This window comes from Leptonotus elevatus, chromosome 3 (assembly GCF_054856555.1).
Source record: "Leptonotus elevatus isolate MCC_2025b chromosome 3, RoL_Lele_1.0, whole genome shotgun sequence".
Classification (NCBI taxonomy): domain Eukaryota; kingdom Metazoa; phylum Chordata; class Actinopteri; order Syngnathiformes; family Syngnathidae; genus Leptonotus; species Leptonotus elevatus.
Window position 1 is genome coordinate 9473796 of NC_141241.1, and position 24312 is coordinate 9498107.

At 40.5% G+C, this 24312-nt stretch overlaps 1 protein-coding gene across 4 annotated transcripts in view; it reads right to left on the minus strand.

The window, feature by feature from the left end:
* Positions 1-24312, minus strand: part of celf6 (CUGBP Elav-like family member 6) — a 172876-nt gene that overhangs the window by 31313 nt on the left and 117251 nt on the right. For 3 of the 4 annotated variants that reach the window (XM_086071284.1, XM_086071285.1, XM_086071283.1), the window contains exons 4-6: positions 20404-20532; positions 12996-13075; positions 144-317 (exon numbers count right to left, since the gene is read on the minus strand). In XM_086071284.1, coding sequence (XP_085927410.1) covers positions 144-317; positions 12996-13075; positions 20404-20532 — 383 coding nt within the window. The remainder of the gene's footprint in view (positions 1-143; positions 318-12995; positions 13076-20403; positions 20533-24312) is intronic. The other variant, XM_086071286.1, reaches the window with a different exon arrangement.

The following is a 24312-nucleotide window of genomic DNA, read 5'->3' on the forward strand; positions in this document are numbered from 1 at the left end:
GAATAGACTGTGCAGGTGTACCCAATGTCGTGGCCACTGAGTGTATTACTCAAACAAGTGGACATGATCACATTCCTAGTGGGAAAGAGAAGAGAGGTCAAACCTTCAATGACAAGCGTTTTGTTTTCTGTTTTCAAGCTCACCGTCTCCTCCCCCGCTGGGCTGAGACTTACAGCGTGAGAGTAGGCGCCATAGGCCCCAAACTGGATAGTCATGGGACTGAAGATGCCGAGCTGACCCGCCATCTGGTGCATCCGGCGCAGGGTCCGCTCCTTGTCGGTGTCTGCGAATTTGACCACCAGGCTGGACGAGGCGCCCTATAGGTACATACACACATTAGAATAGGATGTGTTATGTTAGGTTTCATGTTCTGCAAAATGGATTAGTTTTAGTGAGGTCTGTAGGTTTTCCACAGGGTTGAATTTTGGATGTGTATCCAGTGGAAGTGTATCCAAGCCCAGTAAGAAATGCCTAATATGAATGTGCCCTTACTCTCCCAATGGATTTGCCTTCTCTTCCATCCCATCTGAACAATGTGAGTGCACGTTCTTCATGACCGTCAATATAAAAATATAGACCGTGATATGCATTTTTTTTTTTCAAATGAATGTCTTGACATCCATCAAGGAAGCCAGTGGAACTGAATATGCAACCATTATGAGCACAGTCATTTAGCTGTCAGTATTAAATGGAAGACAATGGTGATTGATGCATGCCTTTGCCAACTTTCAAACTCCAACAGAATTGTGATCTCAACCAGATGCCGCAGGAGTTCCAGTCGCCCGGCGGTGAAGCTCTGCTGCCTACAGTTGCCAGTAATTAGATCTGACCAGTGCCTTCGGCATATGAAGGGTGAAGTATTGACTTTACCTTATGGCATACATAGTTCTGTATTGATGTCGATCACTACTGAGTTTGCATCCAATTAAATCATTTCAGAAACAGAGACCAGAGTCAGTTCCTCGGGTGACATCCAGGGCGCAGAAAGTTCACTGTGACCGTTTAATTAAAAGCTCTGTATGCTTGGAAAGAGCACCAGGACACTAGGACGGGACGCAAGAACCCCAGGGGAATATAATTAGTAAGATCATAAAAGCAAAGACATGACGTGATGAGATCAAAAACTCGAGATTCTGTTAGAAAATGTCTCATGCTGACGGAGTCACTACAAATTGGGGCTTTGGTTCAGATTTCTATTGTCTCCTGGAGTGTGGACTTTAAAAGTGGGAGCGAAGTGACCAGTGCTGCCATCCACCTGTTTCTCACGCATGAATGAAGTGAAATTGAGAAAGCTACTCCCAGATGCTCCCCATGTCAGATTTCATGAGCATGAGTACTAGTTTTATCCCAATGGAAAAGCACAGACGCAAGGATGCCTTTGCCCTCGACAACCAAATAATGCAACAGGGCAGTAACAGTCTGTTCCCGTATAGACACAGACACTATCTTACTGTACAGCAACCATACTTACCGGTAATAGTAATTCATTTTATTGGATCTCACAGTGAGGAACCCATGGGCCACATTGAATTAATAGTTTTCTGTCCACCAATGTGGAGATTGCAGTTCATTTTTAATGTGGATCACATTCTTACTTGGTGTGTTTATACCACCATTACTTGAGATATCAACATTGGTTAAAACTTAGATAAATAAATACATAAACAAACAACAACATCTACTTAGATTTCTTGAATATTTTTTTTCTGGTGATTCATGCAACTTGACTGTTTTGTTAAATTACTATTTGGTACATAAACAATTGAAATTGAAGAATTGTCGAAGACCATGTAAATCACATTTGATGTGATTTTATTGTCCTGTCTATTGTCTATACTAGTGCATGTCCTCATTAGAGTTGCAAGAGAGCTGGAACCCATCCCGGCGCATTTTGGGCAAAATGTGGGGCATAATCTGGAATGATCTCCAGCCAGTCACAGAGTGCAACCACCAGACAAACAACCATTCACACCTCTAGACAATTCAGTGTGTTTAATTAGTGTAACAAGCATGTTTTGGGAATGTGGCAGGAAGCTGGAGTATCCAGAGAATGTGGAGACACTCGGCACCTCTCGACCGAGACAGAGGTGGTAACCACTAACCCACTGTGCCATCCATTAAATTGTCAGTTGCTCGTTACTGTGGTGTCATTTTCAGTTGACAGCAAGTGGCAAAATGGCCCCCTGAGATGAAGAACAACGGGTGGAATTTGCTGCTTAACTCATATTCCACAAAGGCAATATTAATTATAAGACCATATTTAGACAAGTGGGGTTGCATAGAACATATTATTGTAAAGAAAATGTTTGCGTTGACTTCCTCTTTAAGTCTTTGTCAATAGCATGCATTTCAAACCGTTAAATCAACAGCCCTTTCAACTGTCATTTGATCTGGAATGCTAATGCTAAATAAATGCTCGTAACAAATGAACATTCATCGCTAATATTTATAATATATAAAAAACAAACAAACCAACAAACATCCATAACGTGACTTTAGGCACAGTGATGAATAAAGTCAAAAGTCCATCCAATCATTATGGGAATGTTTGGGAACTTTCAATTGCTTCTCACACCCGTGTACATTGCACAACCACATTGAATGGACTTTAATTAAGCCCTGATTCAAAAGTGCCATATAGGAAATAGGCTGTGATTGAAGCTCAACTTTAAACAAATGGTAATTGTTTTACTAGAACTCCGCTTTCCTCCTATTATATTATTTTAGTAGCTACGAAAACAAAGAGTTTGGTGGCTGCTGATAAATGTACAGTAAATAAATGCTGTGAGCATCAGCGTGGCCCCCTGGGGACATTTTGCCGCACATCGGATCCTATATTGGAGGCAGCGAGCGTTGCCCCTCAGGCAAGAAGACAAGCCGTCTGATTCGTCTCCTTCCGTGCCATTTCAATTAGTTAAATCAATACTCCGACTTGGCAGCATTAACAGAACTGTTTTATTTTCCATTTCTAATTAGATTCCACTGCACTTCCTGACCTTTTTCCCCACTTCTTTCTCAACTTTGGTGGCCATTTGTAGGCGCCAGGCGGTTTGGTTTAATGAGGCTGACGATGAGCAAACATTGTCCGTCTGCGTTGCTGCCAGTGAAGCCTGCCCACCGTGGCGCCGCCGCCTGGCATTTAGCTCACCCCCACCACCCATCCCACCCCCCCGCGTTCTCATATTCGTTTAATACCTTGCGAAGAATGAGTTGTGACAATTGGAACAGTCAAAGCCTGAGGCGGCCTGTGCTGTCGAATACAAAAATTTTTTTTTAAAAATGGGCGCCCGTCTTTTGAAGCCTAAACTTCACCCTCGATTCTGAGGATCCTGATGCGTTCCGACGAGATGTGGGGTTCATCTCGTGGATCGACAGTTTCCATTACCAAAAAAGGACGAGCGAGATGTGTCCGGGTAATGAAGGAACAGGTGGCTACCGACGACGACGAAAAAAAAAAAAAACTCTCCTAACTGGATGCAGAAAATCCCAAGCTGACAAACAAACTGAATAATAACCTCCAGCAGCACAAGTCCTCATACCTGGAGAGAAAATGAATTTGCTGAATTTGATAAGGGCCAACGGGGAGCCGTCACTTTTGACAGGTACAACGAAGGAATTTGCGACAGGTTCAAAAACTAATCAAATTTCTTAAACAACACACTTGACTTGTGAAAATCTCCCCATATTGGATTTTATATAGGCCGGGAAACGTGGCAATGGAACAATACACGCCGGTAATTGAGGGATTAGAACTCAACTACGCCCGTGGAATGGCATTAGGCTTTATCGCCTCAGTCCTTGCGACTCAATTGTGTGTAAAATATGTGCAAACAGGTAAACAGCCTCATTTTCGTCTATCTTGAGCAACATTACGTAATATTACAGCAAGATGTTCTCTGGAGGGAAAATAAGGACACAAATTATCAATAATAACAAAGTTTTACCTCCCCGCGGAGCAAAATACTTTTTAAAGGATAAGCGAAAGTTTGTTGACACATTTAAACTCTCAGGGTGTTAACTGAGCATGTGTAATGAATTAATTGAATATATGATAGCGAGTTCTTTTGTAAATGAGTGAACTCCCACTGGGCATAGTGTTGTACGGCTGGTGAAACCGCTCGGGAAGGTTGTCGCTCATTAGCGGTGCATGTTGCTGTCTTGGTTTGGCCTTTCTGCTCTACCCCCCAAAGACTGCTGCAGCTGCTAAGTAAAAGCCGTATAAGACCCAGAAACACAAAGGATTAGGAATACTGCCATTCAGACTTTTGGACAAAATGACATTTGTCATTTGCCTGTGATGTCTGACAATATACATGTGAACATTTCCAATTCAGTTGTAATTGGGGAAATGTAGTAATTTGGACTCTGTGGTCTTTACAGAGGTGCTGTTGATTCAGTATCTACTAGTTTTCATACTAAGTTACCATGGTTAGCTTTGAGAAATTGATCTTCATACCAACTCCTCAAGACTGGCATGGAAGCAGATTTTGGCTATAGTCATTGTATGTATATGTTATGAGGGGCAGGGACAACGGAATGGAGCGTTGATGGGCGGCGCATCAAATTGGAAAATGATCTATTCAAATGTGGCGGCGTCATGACGTCAGACAAGGATTTCCAATTGGAGAGGACCTGGCGAAGTGATTTTGTGTTATTTTGTTGGACTTATTTAGTAACGTCATTGTTAAACTGTCCAAGTTCCTGCCAAGCCATTAGTTTTTCCTCTGCTGCTCATTCTTCTTAAAATGAACAAAGTCAGGGCTTTCTTTTGAAGCAATGAAAAATACATCTTGTCAAAGTGCAGTCTAACCAGTGGCAAAATCTCCGGTCGTTAGGTTATGTTGCTACATCAGCACTTCCAAAGATGTGCACGCTGGAAAACGGTCATTCTGCATTGCCTCGCGACTCTTACGCACTGAGCAAGTGCAGTGTGAAAAGAGCTCAACAGAGGTGCTGAACTTTACCAACTACATAAGGAAGGACAATTGGGACACACTAAAGGCAGACCTGCGAACCACTATAATCGCCATGCATCTCCCATCAAAAATTGGGAAAACAAAAGGATGATTTGATTAGTATTTTTTTCCTTCTATCATCCAACAAAATGTTGTCAAATGCTCATTCCTAGACAAATCAACACAATTGTCAGGCAAATAGCCAATCAAACAAAGTCGAGCACAAACTAATGAAAATGTTGCATCTATATAAAAGTATGTGTTCGTGTAGCCACACTCGGACTGAGGACATCCAAAACCTCATGCGGAATGTCACAGCTTGAAATTCCACAACACTTCGACGTAACGTTTAATGCACTACATGTTGCCAAGACAATGCTCTCTGGCTCGGTCTTATCTCTCATTAATCCACAAGTAGACAATCACACACACCTGTACACTCTTGTCGCTGCCAACGCCACTGAGGCTCCGCGGGGCCTGTCAGCCGTGCCGTGACAGCCGACATGACAATGGCGGCAATTTGCTCGCCGCCCGCCTGCCTGCCTTACCCTTGGCGCATTCCATTTTGAAGTTCTGCCACACGCGTGTCTCTTTAGCGTGACTCAACCAAGACTGTCGTTTGAGTTAATTCCGGGAGCACCTGCAGTCTGTAGTAAACATAAAGGGACACTTTGACCCGATTTTGGTAGTTGTGGAAGCAACAAAGTGCAGATACTTCATTATTGTACTTAAGTAGATTTTTCTACTTCACTTTAATGATGCTGTGTTTTGGTGTCACATTTATTTATAGTTTTGTACGTGTATGCCAGGTATCGCATATGTGACAGGGGGAACATTAAGGGATTCTTTGTTCAATGTTCATGCAAACCTCACAGCTGGCAGCAGGACGCCAAATCATGCCTCCTGCTCGATGGTTGTTGACGACATGTGGCAGCGATATTATCCAAATTAACCGCATCCCCCCGTCGATGGCATACCCGTATTTGGGTGCCTATTAATCTGGGAGGAAGTTGGATTTGGGGTGAAAAGAGGATAACAGGTGCAGGGATAGAGCCGGGAGATTTAGTTAATAAAGAGTATTAGTGAACTTTTTGGATGGCTGCTGTTTATCAGCCCAAGGTCTGTTTGTGCCGCCATTTGTTGCTGTGGACAGTTCATCTGCAGCAGAGCTCAAGCGGCTGACTGGCTCAAGCTAATGCAACGATTGCCAAGGCTGCAGATGTACGACAGAACTGTACAGAAGCCTGTAAAATGTAGTCCGTCCATTGATTTTTACTAGCATTTATCCTCACTAGTGGAATGGGTACTGAACTGAATGGACCATGTAGGTCATTGTAAATTTACAAAAAAATATGAAAGAATGTGAACCAGTATTAGAAAAAAAGCGTTTATCATAAGCATTTGAGTGTTAAATCTTGTCCTCATTTTAAGTGTTTATAAAACCATGCCACAAATGACCGCTGTTGATCAGGTTTAGTCACATAAATCAACCTTTTCACAGCCATCATCGTGTTGGGCATGTTAGTTAAGTCTTTTTAAATTGGATTTGAGAAACATTACAAATAAATTTGAATGATGGTAAAATTGTTTCAAAGCTGTCTGCAATTATTTTGTTAAAACAACATAACGGTGATAGGCTTTTGACTTCTATTTTGACATCGTGGATTATAAAGTAAATGGGTGTGGTGTGAAGTATTTGAAGGACAATTCTGCTGGCCAATGGTGATACTTGATAGACTTGTTAAATAAAACATGTTTTTATTGGTTGCTTCACTATTTTTAACTGAATGCACAATAGCATAAAGTTGGTGGCGAAAAGTCAGCGACAATATTGAGGATAAGCAAATCAATGTAATTCTAATTTTATATATATATCTATTTGGTTGGATTTTGAGCCTCATAGTTTACATGCGCATAAACCCTATGCAGGGCAACTGTGCACAAAGTTAAACAGACTTATTTCCCTCCCTCGCTCCCTCAATGTAATGCAAAAATGGGGCTGCATCAAAAATAAGTGTAAATCACATCTAGTTTCATGGCTGCCAGGAAGCATCCGTACATATTTATCGCGGCACATCAGTGAAGTGTGTGAAGAGTGAGTGTTTGCCAAAGATTGTGTGTGTGTGTGTGCGTGTCCTGCCGTACATCATTTCTTATACTTACACGGCCTTGTTTGAGCGAGTTGGAAGCATATCGGATTCATAATTAACTGCCGCTTGACGACAGCTTCCGGTTCTTGTGGCCCCATTTTCCAGTTCCCAAATCAACACCATCCAGTGCACTGCAGTGTATTATGGTAAACAAAAAAACACCCTCTAACTTCGGAGTTCCTGCTACAGTGCATTTGCTGCTAAACCCCACTCAAAAAAAACTAAAAGGGCAACTATTATATTGCACAATGCAGCCCACTCCTGCAGCCTTGTCCTTGCGTTGTAGTAACAGTGTAATGTTGTTGCCAATGACAGAGGTAGACTGATAAATGGCACTTGTCCGACACTATTATGAAGGCCTAATGGGTTCATAACAGCCAGGCTAAAATATTAGAGAATCAGTTAAGGTAGGCCACCTTAATAACCTGATCTAGTTTTGCAGATCAATCTCAACTCGAGAGAGTGCTTGTCAACATTATTGACGAACTTGTTAACCAACCCATCTAGTCGCCGCCTTGAAACCTCCCTTGATAAGTGTTTTAAATATTTAATATACGCTCCCTGACACTGGATAAACTGTACCCATAATTCAGCCGTGATGGTCTTTTTGCGAGATATTTTTCCATCAGTGCTACATCTTGTGCGAAGCCTTTTACCTTTCCACGTGTTACATTGCGAGCAGTCAATAACGGCACTTTATCTTTCATCTATAATACACTGCCCCTGGCTTAATTATTTTTTCTTCAAATAAGTAATGGATTGGTCCCAAGGGTTTGTCCTTCCACCCTTTGAGCTTCTCGATCATTCAAGGCTAGACTGGCACAAAAAATCGAACCTGACATTTTGGCTTACAATGGCCCACGTGCGCTCGTTTTTACATGCACATGAAGTCATTGTTTGTCATACGATCCGCTTTCAGAGTTTCATGAAATGCACACATATCCAGAACCTTGCTCATCACACTCATAATACAAGCAGGATCAAGTCTTAGTAAAAAGCAACATTTTGCTGAAAAGTATAATGACACTAACATCTCTTGATTCTTCAAAATGCTGCTTGTTCTTGCTTATATTATTCTTTCTTTTTTTTTTTCAAACTATTATGACTGTGGACATGCCAATATCATGCATGGACCCCAGCGAGTCAATATTCAGGTTTCCATTCAATTGTTTAGAATTTTTTAAGCGAATTTACTGAAAATGCGACTTATGCCCGTTTCCATCTGTTCTTCTTTTGCGAATATTGAGAGAGGACTCCGACGCTGTAGGTGGCAGTATACACCATAGAGATGTGATCCACCAGTACTTTAAAAGAAGAAGAAGAACAGGAAGCTACCGCGCCGTGCGTTGACGTCATATGAGTTTGCTTTTTTAATTCCATAGCGTTTCTTTGCTGTTTTCCATCCCAAATAGCATTAATATTCGCTTTTTTAATTAATTCCCCCCCAAAATTTCTGTTTCGTCGTCCCCCAAAACAGACCTTACTTTATCATCCGACATTGCTTTGGGACTACAACTGTACGTGTGACGTAATATCCGGTCAAAACGTGCAACGTGTATCCGGTCTTGTCAGCATTTATTCACAAAACCTGTTTCCGTAGCCAAAATTTGCATTTTTCTTTTTTAGTACGCTTCAAAATCCACCCCCTCCAAGCGTAAAAACTTTTTTGCGAATTGCGGGCCCTTATTCGAATTTCTAGCGTTTCCATTCAGTTTTATTTTCACATTTTTTGAAAATTCGAATAATAAAACCCCACTAATTTCTCCCTTTGTAATTTGTGTATCCACCACCCTGGGTAGCTGCTTTGATTTGCCAGGAGTCAGTTGTGTTTCATCCCACAATGACTCACAAAAGCACAAAATGCCCTGTTTTATTGGCGCTCTTCAAACAAAATACCAAAAGAAGGTAAATTCCACCCATGCACAAAGTTTATAGGTCACAGTACTTTTGGGGAAAAAACAATTAATTATCTTGATCTCTTTTTTATTACAGTATACCACAAAAACTTGGAATTAGAACAGGGGTGAGTAACTTTTTACATCCCGTGTATCAATGTATTTGATTATGAGCGTGACCTGCATAGCTGTTCTCCAAAAATGGTGTTGCTCACTGTTGCCAGACACACTCTCCAACGTAAAGCCCCAAATTATACACTCATTTACATTTTCTGAAGGAGGTTAAGAGGGGCATTTATCATATTACGGAGGCCTCTTTGCCTGCTTGGAAAAACAGTCCTATCTCCTTATGATAAGAGAATACTTACGCATACTTTCACGCGCACTGTTTTCTCCTGCCTCCCACACGCATGCCATCATCCCACTTTGCACTTTGTAGATCAACAAGCCCTTGTGACAATTAAGTACTAAATCCTACTAAAGGTTAAGCAGCATATTTAGTTTGAGGGTGAACTGACATGAACATCACTCAAGTTTTCATGAATAAAGCAGCCCTAAAAATTTGATTTTGTTGTAATTTGAAATAGTTAAGATCAAGACTGATTTATGCTGTTTTGCATATTTTTAGTGCATTGCTTTTTTGTGAGAGCAAGCGCTTCAGTTTTGCTGTCATTTCAGGACAGCATTTTGTCTCTTCTTTAGAAGCATCATAATCAAACATCCGTGATAAGGAAATACTTGTTTTCGGTTAAAATTACGTTATATATAAATTTATTTATTTCAACCAATTTGTCTTCTTCAACTTCCCTCCGATCAAAGTCTCATCCTTGTCATTTGCATGAATTATGTAAGAACCGCTTCACATTAGCCTCGGCATCATTCTTTGACCGGTGATTGAACCGTTACTCGTAAATAACATCGCGTATGAGACATTTGCGGCACAATGTCTCCCGGGGACACATTTAAGGATGCATGTGGCGTGTGCGCAGTCATCGTATCTTCTGTAAGACTCAAATGGGAAGGTGATCTGTTTGCTGAGAAGCTAGTTTAAATAGATGCAGAAAGAACGGATAAAGTGTAAATAAATGAAAGGAGTTGTGCACTGTAAGGAGGCCGATGCTGACTGTTAGTATCTTTTGTGGGCGATAACAGTGAAAAATGTCTGCGGTATGTCTGTAGATTGTTTGTATATTTTAGGCCAATGACAGTCTATATCAGTCTGTGTCTAGAATATATACTTAAAACATATATTATACACTCAGGTATGTGTTCAAGTCACCGTGTTTTCACCAATCCAGTTTGACAGGCTTCAAACTTTCAAACATTGGTTCCCCTCTCAGTAAAGATGGATTGATCATAGATGGTGCAGTTTTACCAGAACTGGGAAAAAAAAAAAAAAAAAAAAAAAAAGACACGGGAAGTGTTGTTTTTTTTTCCAGTAAAGAGAAAATGTTCTCAACCTTGGTTGTCACTCGAACCTTCGTCATAGCTGTCACCACGTCTTTGTGTGACGTGTCTAAAAACAGGTGATCGGATCGGGAAAGCTTCATAAATAATAAACTTCCCCAAACCGACCCAGCCTGCACTCCATTTTGAAGGTTTCCCAACCCAATCAGCTGTTTTTAGACACGTCACACAAGGATGTGGTGACAGCTCCGACGGTGGCTCGAATGACAGTCAAAACTGTCAGCAAAGTAAGAGAAATTTCTCATCACTGGAAAAACTAAAATCTGTCTAGGGAAAAAGAAAGTTCAGACCTATTTCAACAATTTACTTGTGCTAAACTATTGATGTTTCCTTTCCTATTTAACCTTACAAGACTATATCCCTCTATTTTCACCAGTACAGGTTTGTCAGGTTTCTAACTATCAAACAGTGGTGTGTCCCTTTTCTAGCGAGGTTCATAACACACAACTTTATCCGATCACCTTCACATTCCGCTTTTCCAAGCGATTTTATTAGCTCATTCCCCCAAAAATGGCTGGTCTGGATATTGTATGTTTGAATATGTCAACCAAAGATGACCGGACTGTGTCCCAAAACTCCTGATTTATATTTAGTTTTTCACTCATGTCCTCTCTGCTGTGCTGGGTCACTTTACGTCTGATGGATGCCACTGCTGCCTGCCAAGAGCAATTTTATACGGGGAGCCGACAGGAATGGCTCTCCGCCAAGGGGACCGACCCGCCTCTGGTTCTCGATTTGTCTGCCTTCAAAATCGATGTGAACACACATACAATATTCCCTCAGGACTCATACCGCAAATCTCTAAAGGAAAGCTGAGCATTGCGCGCGATATAAAAAGCCCGAGTAGCAGGTGAGAGTTTAATTCGGCCTACATTAAAATTTTATGTGTTTGTAACAGTTCTTGAGATCTGCACCTTGGTCAAAAATTGTCAATCTCACATTTTGATGACATTTATCCACCGTGGAATTGATGTCATTGAAAAGACAGTGAGCTGATCGTAGTATTGGGGCTTTGTAGAACAACCTTGACTGCTAGCAAATGACATGCAAATTTCTTGTATCCTGGATAAATTCATTTTATTTGGGATAGAAATGAAACACGAAAATGCCAAGATGGTAAGAAGTTGTATTTTTGTGATATTGAGGGATATTTGCCTTTTCAGTATGTACATTTTTTAACATATATATATATATATTGGTACATATAATGTCAGTTAACTGAGTTTTAGGAAACTTATTTTGCAACATTTAAAAGAATATTGCTCATTTTGAGCATAATCTAATAATAATATCAATAAAACAATCATTTTTAAGATTGGATTTGGTCGTTTTGAGAGAGTATCAATAATTTTGAACAGTGTATTTATTTATTTTTTTATAAATACTGAAAATACAACAAAATATATATTTTGGGGGTAAATTCATCTCTATCCAGACTCATTCAACAAATACTAATTTACTATGACTTTAACCATGGTGTGAATAGGTTTAGACCAGTGCTTCTTAACCTTGTTGGAGGAACTGAACCCCACAAGTTTATGCACATTCACCAAATCCTTCTTTATTCATTTATTTATCAAATCTAGCTCTCTTCACCTTGAATTCAGAAAGCCTTGTGTTCTTGTATTCCCCATCTCCATGTATCTTCAAGGAAGTGTTATTTTCGTTTCGCTTGATAGCAAGTTGTGCTGGATTGGAATTGCTCAAATTGGCATTACAAATCATGCAGTTAGGACTCCCATCACTTAGAACATAACTCTATATTTATAGAGTACTTTAAAACAACCACCGCTGTTTTCTTAAGATGGAACCCAGGGGCAGCAGATACAATGAAAAGAGCAGAGGCCCCAAAATTGAACCGTGTGGAACACCATACGTTCTGTAATACATAAATTCATATTGCACATATTGGTCTGACCACTTTCTTCTTTTGGTCGACAGACTTAGTATGAAGGGATTACAATAATAAAGAAATCACATGACGTGTTACAACGGTCACACGTCGACTAGCTGAGCGCACTCAATTCCCTGCAGCACAGATAGGCCAAGCAATGTGATCACCTGCAGCCAATGATGGCCAAGCGGGGTGCGACATCACGAATCATATGAGTCGGGTGTGTGTCTTAACCTCCACCGAACCCCTGAGACTGACTCAGTAAACTCCTTGGGTTCAATCAAACCCAAGTTAAGAACCACTAGTTTAGGCATAACCAACAACTGGTGGTTACTTGGTCGATACAACTATACCTTTCAAGTTTTATCCTTTTAATTCCATCTTGTTCAGTTATACATCTTTTTCCTCTGGGTGTACCAGAGAGCTGACTTTAGAAACGTGTTAGTACTCTTGGTTGGAATGTCCAACCAGCTCAGAACTGAAATACTGTGTCACATTAGCTTGAAAAAAGGGAGCCATCTTGTCCAGACTGGAGAAAAAACAGGATGTTTCTGGTGATCAAACCCCCTAAAGTATTAACATCGATATTAATGTTAATTCTGTTATTTGTATGTTGGGAGAGTGCGTTACTTACAGGCATGGTCTGTCCACCGTGCAAGCTGTTGATGGCAGCTTGTGCTTCTCCATGGCTGGAGAATTTGACAAAGGCACAGCCTGCAAACACACACACACAGACAAAGAAAGAAGAAACAACATCAGGCAGATGGCCTTGGATTTGTCAAGTAAAAAAAAAAAATTACCAGTTATTGTTTTCACGTTATCTGATCTATAAATATATTCTGGTCACTTGTGTGTTGGGATCGTCGCTAAAGGCATTAGCGGCCTGGAACATCCCGTCCCTCGCCCCGGCAGCACTAATTCCACAGACTTGTTTGTGAATATTAATCTGTTTAATATTTACACATTGTGATTTGTGTGCAGTCACTCATAAAGGAGATTAGCACGACAATAGCGCGGTCTTATAATCGGCCTATCCGACGGAATCGTCGCTCGCTTCAAATTTAAGACGTTGGCGGTGGTGGCGGAGGACACAATCTGGAGAGGGACGACTTTCTTTTTGTTTTTTTCCCTCAAAGGACATTGAAATCATCTTAAATCTGTTGTGTGGTTAAGGCTCAGGAAGGAAAAGTCAACATGAGAAGTTGGCCAGAACACAAGGGAAGTAAGCGTCGGCAGCAGTGTTGTGGAGCTTTGCCGGATTAACGTTTCAAACGATATTAAAGTGATTCAAGTGGATAATATTAATGCATGTTGGTACTTTAGATATGCTAACCACAAGATCAAGTGCTACCTTAAAGGTTTGTGGACTTTTTATCCCCAAAAATTCCCACTGAGATCAATTGCTTGGAATAATTTGTCCGAGAGACCAAACGGACACCATCATAAAACCTTAACTGCATGAGCAGTCTGTGAGATGCCTTTGTCAAAAATACCTAAAGAATCAAATACATTTTGTCTCATGGAAGTGAGCAACTCGATAGCTATACCCTTAAAAAAAAAGAAAGAAAAGCAAATGCCCATAAAGACGATAACAATGTTTACTTGAGGCAGGACACATAATCAACCACAAATACCTGCCAAACATCACTTCGTCAACATCACCAAGCATTAAAGTATTCTTATATGAAGCTAACATGTTAGTTAGCACTAAAAGGTATATCCATCCACTAAATGCAACAAATGCAAAAACAACACAAAAACACAAAACAAAAGCAAATGCGCAAAATTGACATGAGACTTATGCTCATTTCCATCTGTTCTTCTTTTGCGAATATTGAGAGAGGACTCCACCGCTCTAGGCAGCAGAATACACCATAGAGATGTGATCCACTAGTAATTTAAAAGAAGAAGAAGAAGACCAGGAAGCGACTGCGCCATGCCTTGACGTACGAGTTTGCTTTTGTAATTTTTGATAAACAGTACCGTTTTCCATAAAAAATTTCATTAAAATTGGCTTCTTTAATTAATACCAAAAACATTTCTGTTTGTCCCCCCAAACATACCTTACTTTACCGTCCGACATTGCTTGGGGACTACAAACGTACGAGTGACGTAATATCCGTGCAAAGTGTACCTGGTCTTGTCAGCGTTTCCACAGCCAAACTGAGCATTTTCCATTTTTTTGATACACTTCAAAATCCAAGCCCTCTCAGCGTATGTTTTTGCTAATTGTGGGCCCTTTTTCGAATTTCTAGCGTTTCCATTCAGTTTTATCTTCGCATTTCTTGAAAATTCTAATTAATATGGGTGGATGGAAACCCAACTAGTGGCGACAGATTGAGAGACCCGATGTGCGGTTCTGCCCATGATTAGGCTGCTGGTGATCATCTCTGACATCAGAATACTGAAACACTTGCTACTGCTGGCCCATTTCAGTTTCAGTTATTCCTTTGATGCTGGGTGCAATGTCAAGGTACGCTTACAGCTCATGTGATATATTGACGTCATCTATAAATTGGTTAAACACCAACATTTAACATAAATGTTCAGATTTCAATATGCAAGTCTAAACCACAGACAGATACAGCACTGCACTACAACATGTGGCACACTAAAATGGAAGTGATCGGTAGTTCATTTGGAAACGGCATTGAATTAATCAGCTTTACCATCATTGACTACTCTTGTTCTATCCTATTTTTATCCTTGGCCTCAGGTCGCTCATGTTTTAACTTTAGAAGGCTATCTAATTAACAACCTTGCGGATTTATTCAGCTGCTTTTCATTAATCGAGCAAAAGCAGTGCTCTGCTCATGGAAGCTGGCACATGCTTCCTGAGCCGAGCACCCCGGAGATGTTGGGAAATCGGATTTGAAATAGTTTTGTATTTAAGTCAGTTGATGATGATTTTACTGTGATTTTGGCTGTGGCTCTCTGACCTCGACTGGTATATTCTGACAATCACGGTCCACAGGTCAACTACAGGAGGCGTTACAAGTGAACCAGAGTCAAGGAAATCATCAAGAACTGAAAAGTTTCCTTTTACGCAAACTTTTGTCTAAATTCAATGTTCTCACCGTGCATAAGTGAGTTTTCTCTGTGTACATCGGCTTCCTTCCACATTCCAAAAACATGCTTGTTGGCTCATGAAATACTTCAAATTGTCCATCTTTCAGCTAGTTGAGAGTTTACCCCGCCTCTTGCCTCAATTCATCTGGAATGTTCTCTATCTTATCGTGTTCGACTTTGGAGGTTAGTTATTTTTCTGACTTTGCAGGTAACTTTTCCAAATCAAAAGTTTCAAAACTCGGGGACTCTTGCACTGTGTCCCCAATCAATAGAAGAAGAAAAAATCCACTTTCACCTGAGGCTTTCCATCCACTACAAAAGCAGCGTAAACTGTTTGTGTGGAGACATTCAAGTGAGCAGTAAAAGGCCATGTGTGTTTTGTTGTTGTGTCAAATGTCCTTAAAGCTGAATAGATCTACAGAAGGAAACCGCAAACGTCAAAGAACACTTTGATTCTGTCCCCCCGCCTTTTTACTTCACTCGAACAGCTCTCAGGGGGGGTTGAGGCAGGAAGGGTCTTCATTTGTTTGACTGAAAGACGTCGGTGACTTGAAGTCTGCCTTTGAAAGAACAAACAAATTTGACCTTTTTGTAGGAAAAATGACTGGGTTCAGTGTGTTCTTTCAAGAAACCTTTGGTTTTATAGGGCAAGATAATGTCTGGTTCTTTCTCCAGCAAGGGTTGGGTGGACCACAATGCAAGTTAGCATCTGGACTCTTGAGCATACAGCGTATGGCCCAACAGAATATTTAATCTGGCCGACCAGGCATTTCCTCAGTTGCCGCTTTTGGGGAAATTTTCACAGTAATTTTATTTTTGGTAAACAAAGCATCTGTTTTTTAAATGGTATATGATTATTGTGGTGCATCTGAGCCCATGTTTGTGACTACGTGTAGCTACAGACTACTATGCTAGCCCCTCACATTAGTCGCGAGCTTGTTAGCTGCTATACTCTTTTCACTTGAGATCAAAGAGTGTTATATGCCTGTATTACATTTAACTCATTCATCTCAGCCATTTTCACTGAAGCAACCCCATTCGCTCCCAGCTGTTTTAATGGATTTTGACAGATTTTGCAAGGCCGACAGAATATTGTGTTCTATTGCTATAAAAACATGGAACCTACCAAAAGAAAGATTAGTCTCTTCTTTCATCAGGAAAAAAAAAGTATATTTGTATCTGTTTCCGTTTTGCAGCAATTAATATTAGAATATGTCTAAGTTTCATCATTATTCACAAACCTGTTGAAAACACTGGGGAAAAGAGCCTTTTGCAACATGGCCCTGGCTGATCTCTTATACTCTGCTGATACCTGCTGGCCGTTTTTGTAATTACTCCATTGCTTCACCCGTTCTCTGCAGTTCTAAAAGGCCCCCATAAAAACGTATAAATATGTCTTTGGGACAACGTTTAAAATAGAATAGTATTTATAGTATTGGGAGCAAATGAGTTAAGCATCTTCATTTTTATTAGTTGATTGTTATATTTGTATGACATCCATCCATCGTCCTCATTAGGGTTGTGGGTAAAATGGTAAAAAAAAAAGCTGACTTTAGACGAGAAGAGAGTTACAACCTGCACTGTTTGCAACCCAATCGCAGGGTGCACATAGAGAAACAACCATTCACATTCTTGTTCACATGACGTGAAGTAAAGTCAACTAAAGTGGGGGACCTAACTGAGATTCAGCCTTGGAACACTTTGACTTGAGGCTGACACTCAACTTTCGTGCTGCCTTGGTTGAATCAAATTTCTTCATGGATGTAGTATGTCTCACATGGTACTGAAAAGGTTAGCATTCATGTTGTAAAGTTTCATTTTCATATCAAACATCCACTCGCTTTGACTTTTGTGCAGCCCAGGAAGAAAGCGTAACACAGTGCCAAAACATCTCCAATTAAATGGAAGTGCCAGAACCTCATGAATCATAGCACATGTCTTGTCAGTTTTTTTCCCTCAAATTTGACGTTTCCGAATGAGTCGGGGCGAACGCGGCGAAGAGAGAGATTGTATTGCTTTCAAGTGAGGGGATCTCGCCGCTGCCTTTTGAATTCCCCGGGTAATAATATGTATGCATAAATTCCATCTGGCTGGATGGGTGACATTTATAACACAACTTAATTATAGAGCTAAAAGCCATCTCTCTATTATTCCTGACAACTCGGGGCTCTATTCAATTCTGGCGGCAAACGCTGAAAGTAGTTTGGAGAATCGGCGTGGTGGGGAGGGTGGGAAACTTCTTGGCCTTTCTATTGGGTGATGAAGGCGGTGTGGGTGCTGCAAGGCTTCCGAGTAGCACCCATTACACGGGACTGTTGTACAGTTAGAAACAGGATTGGACACAAATAGACAATCTTTCTTTAACCTCGAACATAATATGTTCTAAAATGCCCATCAACCTCCTCCTCTGAATAATCAAAAAATCTTTTAGTAGGAAATACTTGTAAATGACATGTCTCCGTGTTGCAATGCTTTTAAGATGATGTCGCATAGAATTGGGGTAACAAATCCCAAGGAGTCACTAGTTCTCTCTGAGACTTGGAGAGAGGACTTTCAAGACTCAAAGCATAGAAAGATAAATTCTGGATCTCAAGACAATATCCAGGGCAGAACAAAGCTTCCGAAAGACGAAACTGAGCTGAGGTCTCAAATTTTAGAACTGCTCTCCTGGCAAGTGCAATGAGATAATTTTTCTTGTGCTCATAAAATGTGTTTAATTCACTGTATGTTGTCCTGATAGGGGAACTAATTCTGTATCTATTTGTATTTAGTTTTAACAATGTTTGATGATTGCAAATGTGTATGATGGTACCAATTTGCAAATAAAGTGAAGCAGTTGTCTGAAAATGTTTTAGCTTGTCACTGAGCTGAAGGACAGCTAAAATGTTCCAATATTAAAGATCAAATTGAGCTGTTTGCAGTGTACATTCAGTTTTTCTTTCATGATGTTGCCTTACTTTAGCCAATAATAAGCCAGGCAAAGCAAAAAAAAAAAAAAAGATACAAAAAAAAAAGCAAATTAGTTTATAACAGATCATTAGTATTGAATTAGTAAACCCTAAAGTAATTTGATATGGGTTTTTTTTTTTTTGGGGGGGGGGTCTATTTTCAATTTATTTACTATATGGTGTACATTCCATTACAGAAGTGTGTGTAACACTTTAGTCCATTATAATTGCTGTTCTAAGACTAATGGCCTGATGAAAACGCCAAACCAAAAGGCAAAACTCAATTGTTACTAGTTTTTTCAACTTATTGTTGCTGTAACTGCATTATACTAAGCAACAGGGGCAGAGACACTTGAATACATACCTACTACTACATTTACAGTTCTATAGCTAGACTACTCATTGTCATCAGTAGTTGTATCACTGTTAAATAATAATAATAATGATAATAATAATAATAAGAAGAAGAAGAACAAAAAAAGACTATAAAATAGCAAAACACCCTGAGACATATTTTTAGAGATACAATGAAAACAGCCAAGGCCCCAGAATTTAACCCTGTGGAACACCATACGTTACGTTATACATGAGAATTCATATTGTACATATTCATCTGACCACTTTCATTTTTTTGCTCGACATTGTATGAAGGGTTTACAATAATAAAAAAATCACACGAAGTACCATCACAACAGTCACAAGTCAGCAACTGAGCGCACCAAATTCCCTGCAGCACAGATAGGCCAAGTCGTGTAGTGTGATCAGCTGCAACCAATGATAGCCAATGAGTCAACTGTGTGTCTTGACCTCCACCGATCCCCTCAGACTAACTCACTGAACCCATTTAGCCATATTGTACTGAGCAGCCAGCTCCCAACTTTTGCTTCCACACTACAGCCACATTACAAAAAGTGACATGTTATCCCACTTTTCATCTCAAAACCCACTTATAGAGATAATCCCTTTGATGCTCACTGTTGAAGTCTCACGACATTTGCTGATGTCTCATTCAAGTTTCTGTCCAACTTTTGAGACGTGTTTTTCCCGAAAATGTTCGCTGAACTTTTGTATGACTTTGGGGCATTCGACATTTGAAGATTCTGCTGTACTGCTAATTTTTCTTCACTATGTCACAGTGAACCGCTATGGAAGGAGTGAGGAAAGAGTGAGAGACGAATGCCACTAGAGGGAACATATGGCGCACAAAGAGAGAGAGGAGGCGCGAGGAGGGTGAAAAGGAGCGAAAGTATAGCTCCTGTCGAACACACCAGCGCCGGCCCGATTTCATTTTATGTGCTGTCAATCAGCCCCGGGCATCTGTGCAGACAGGAAGGAAGAAAGGGAGGGAGGTGGCATGAAGAAAGTGGAAGCAAGCGGTTGGCGGGGTGTAGCGGTGGGGTGGACGAATGTGGTGGGGCACACAAAAAAAAAGAGCTGGGATTAACAGTGAAAGTAAGCGATGTAGACGCTGAAAGGCCCGTGGTTCGATACCAGCGAGACTTTCTCATTGATTTCACCAGAGGATGCATGCATTATCTAGCGCTGCCTTGCCATCACACACGTCGTGGTGGAGACGGACATGTCACAGCTTATAGATGCTGCACTGGCAGTGGAGTTCACTTTGGTATGACAAGTTCTCAATATTGGATTTTGGTGTGTTAAAAAGATGAACAGTATTAAAAAACAAATAAAAAAACATCACCAGTAATGTGATAAGATATGAACATGTTTTCTGATATATTGAGAGTGACTGCAGCTAAACTCTGAGCTTGGCTGCTTTATTTACAGTAGGACATAATGGCTGTCTGGGGAGGGATGATGGCGATGCGGGGGGGATATGAGCTGGTACATAAGAAGTAAGTAGTGAGGGGGAAAAAAGTGTTGGAAGCATCGTGACAAGAAACGAAGGAACGAGCGAGCGTCAAGTTGTGCTGCCTCAAGGATGCTCCAGCAGAGGCGGCTGAAGCGAGACCGGGCTTGCAAAAGGAGTGACAAGGGACCGTATGTATGTATGAGTGCTCTGACCCTTACTGGCCCCATCAGGACCCCGCAGGACGGTGCACTCCTCGATCTGGCCGAAGGTCTCGAAGAGCCGCCGGACGTCGTCCTCGCTCTGCTGCTTGCCGAGCATCCCCACAAACAGCTTCCTGTCTTCTGGATCGGAAGAGAGGGAAAAACAACAGCTGATGGGAGCGTTCTGCTGAGCCAAAGGGGGCTTGTGCAACTCAATCCCCCCCGTGCCCAACCAACTTTAGCTTTCTAGCAGAAATACTGGCATACTCTAAGCTTTGTGAGGCTAGCGCTGTAATGTAGGGTGTGCTGCACAGCTCAAGCAAAGACAGGGGGCCCTATTCTCATGCCCAGTGCAGGTCTAGTGCAAAGCACAGTCTAACTGCCTATGGGTGTAGTTCTTTCTTTTGGTATTTTGCTATACTAGTTCACATAGAATAGGGAGTTTTGCACCGTTGTGGGATGGAATGCAGCCGACTCCGGCCAACCGAAGCAGCTCCCTTCATCCCCATTAAAATCAGGTGGGTGGAAGAGCACCTGTGCTTGACATTGGAAAAGCAGAAATCGACTCACTGGGGTCCGAGAGGTGAGATTGGCGCACACAAAGTGCAATTATGCAGGTGTAATATAAGATCTCCCCTTGTGGATGATGTAGTCGGCTGCGAATGTGACATGGAGAATTAGAGACCACTTTGGACTCCAAATCATGCATCTGTGTGACCCTTCAGTTGTGACACGCAGTCAAGAGAGTGCTATTAAAATACCAACACGTCCTCCAAAATAAACAACCATAGTTTTACCATGCACCAAAATACGACCAAGTGTTACGTATTGTAGTTTAACGATTTCTATCGGCCATGCTAAATAGCAAAAAAATAGTGGAGTTAATTGGACTTGAACACAGGCCGTCTGGTGAGAAGATAAATGCCTATCTTACAGAGCTAACAGGCCAGTAATGACTTTGGTGGGGTTTTTTTTTTCTGTGTTGATATGTATGTCAATTCGCCGTCAGACTCATGGTTGGGGTTAGTATTAGGCTTTCAGTGAGGTTGGACAGTACACGCTATGACTTTACGTGGGACACTAATGGTTGAGGTTAGGAAGAGACTCAGTGAGGTTGTAGTATGGTTGACGATATAAAACATGTAGTCAACACTAAAACAATCACTGGCCAAATAGCTCAGTCTGATCGACACTCGTCTTCTGACCAGTCTACTTTCTGTTAACAAATTGCCAAATTTGCTGGGGGCATGGTTTGCCTTTTGACAAAAGATGTCTGTTTCATATATATTTACAAACTAAACATTTACTGAACTGAAAGTATTTAGGATAGGTTAAAAAACGAATTAATATTTTTGGCACGATCAACAGTTGTGGTGAAGAGAAGAAAGTTTGTTGCAAGGTAATTTAGAACTATAAGAATAGCTTGTAATTATCATCTATATCACGGGGCCTCAATTAGTTTTTTTTAATTGGACCAGTAAATATTTTTTTTATTTGCAGTTATTGATGTTGTGAGTGTTATAAGTGCTATCGTTATGGTTAGTTATACAAGTATAGTTTGTTGTATCAGCAGATACAAAAGTAGATGAACCTTGTTTTGAGGACAGACAAGAAAAACGCAGTTGATAGAAAGTAAGTCCAATATCAAGTTAATTTCGAATGCCCCTGAAAAATATTTTATAAAAAAAAATATGATCAATTTGAGCAATAATACAGTAATAACACACACGCACATGTTGCGTGGCAAGCGGCAAACTTTGGAAAACTTCTCAGCAACAATTGAAACAAGTCAATTAGAGTGCAAGAAAGGATAAACACTGAGCTTTTGGAATGTGCAGGGGGCTGAGCGGGAATAATGAATAAAATTCTTCTGTTATTGCAGATAATTATGAGCAAGGCTTCATAACAATAGCACCGAGTCTAACAAATAATCTGTTTTGTGAACACGTTCTTAGTCTATTCACTTTTTTTTACGAATTATCGTCATCACAAGCACGGTGATGGATCTGTTTATTCTGGTTTTAAACCACAATTTAAATCTATTCCAGCTTGTTAATAAATGTGTTAAATATAAAAAATAAAAGTTGTACTCCACTATCATTTTGTCAAGTCGGAAATATTCATTTTCCCAATCTATCCTCCTGGTATAGACAGAGCATTCATCTTATTTTACATCTTTTACATTATTCATCTCCAATTCAGCTGTGTTGTGGAATAAAATGGTTACAAGTAAGAGCCCGTCCCCAGCACTGATAGAAAGTGGCAGCGAGAGGACGAGAACTTTATTGGCAATGACACTGTTGATCTTGCACGTGAGTCATTTGACTGGTATGGAGCGTGGAGGAGTGCTTGTGGTGGGGAGGTGAGGATGGCGACAGCATCACCTGGGCCTCAACAGATGTGACGCCTCCTGTACCTGCCAGGCCCCATTAGATGCATCTGGTCTAAAAAAATAAAGCACCCGGGGCCGCCCCCTCCTTTGCGGCGGGGAAATCGGATCCTGTTCCATCTCTGTAAAGTTCAAATGAGACACGTGCGCGCTACCCGCTTGGCCACACAAATGACCACCTGCATAATCAATAAGGCTTCGCTGCCTAGGCTCTGCTGCTACTGCTGCTGCTATAATCCTGGTGTCTAGCTGGGTTTTTCTAGACGTGGATTGAATTGCAGGCTAGGGTACTTTTATCGAGAAAACTGTTGAACACCATATTTTTTCAAACGTTGATTTTTATTTTAGAAGGCAGTAAATATTCAATAATGTCCATCCATCCATGTTATACTGCTAATCCTTGGGACGAGCTGGAGCATATATATATATATATATATATATATATGAAGATAATAGAATGTATTTTCCTAGCATTAAATATTTATTTTACAAACGTACCAGTACATTCCTTCTTATTGGTTTTTCATATGGCTTTGGGCATGCTTACCAACAAAAACATTTAATTGGTGATTAAAATGTATTCATATTAAATCCCTCCCCCCCCCCAAATAAATAAATACATAAATAAATAAATACGCTTTATTCTACCAGAAAGTGTTTCCAGTAGTTGATTTATTATTATTTTTTTTTACAAAGATTTTCATTTTGTTTATTGAAGAAAACAATATTATACTAGACAATTTTTTAAAAGTATAGTTTTCATTTTAGGAAGAAATTCTATCAATACTCAAAAACAATTAAATATCTGCTGGCTGAACCAAAGCAGGAGCACAGAACCAATATTTGGACCATAGCGGGAGAGGAGCCAAATGTTAAGAGCTGGAGCTGAATGACCTTCCTATTGATTGCTATTTAGAAATCGGAGAAATACAGGTTAAAAATGATAATTTTACTTAAGCATATGTTGAGGGAGACATTCGTCAGTCAGGGAATCATCACACTATTCCCTTTCAACCAATCTACCTCTGTTAGGGTCCGCTGGACAGCATTATCCTGCTGTCACTGGCATAGAAACATGAGTTCATAATATTCACGGAGTGATTTAAAGACTTTAAACCAGTGGCCAGGTGCTTTAATAAAATGTATATAATATGATTTTGAAGAATGACAAGACACTGTGTGTATATGTTGTCAGGCAACAAAACTAAACTCCACTCTGTTTTTTGTTGTCACACCTGTAGGTGTTTTTGCATGCTCGTGTCTCAGTGTTGATCGAAAATTTCTCTAGACATACACCCAAATTAACAGCTAATGTCACGGGTAGGGAAACTGTGTGTGGGGGCGGTTATAATGGAAATTAGCCCCACTGTTTTGTTACAGTGGGATGAACGTACAGAAATGCTCGCTAACACACTTTTTCCAGAAAAAAAATGGAGTTGGTTGTTTAATTTCACACTTGAGGGTTGGGAAGGCACTCTAGAGAACTATTTCTATACAAGCAATTAAAAAGTCAATTTTCCATAAAATGTCCC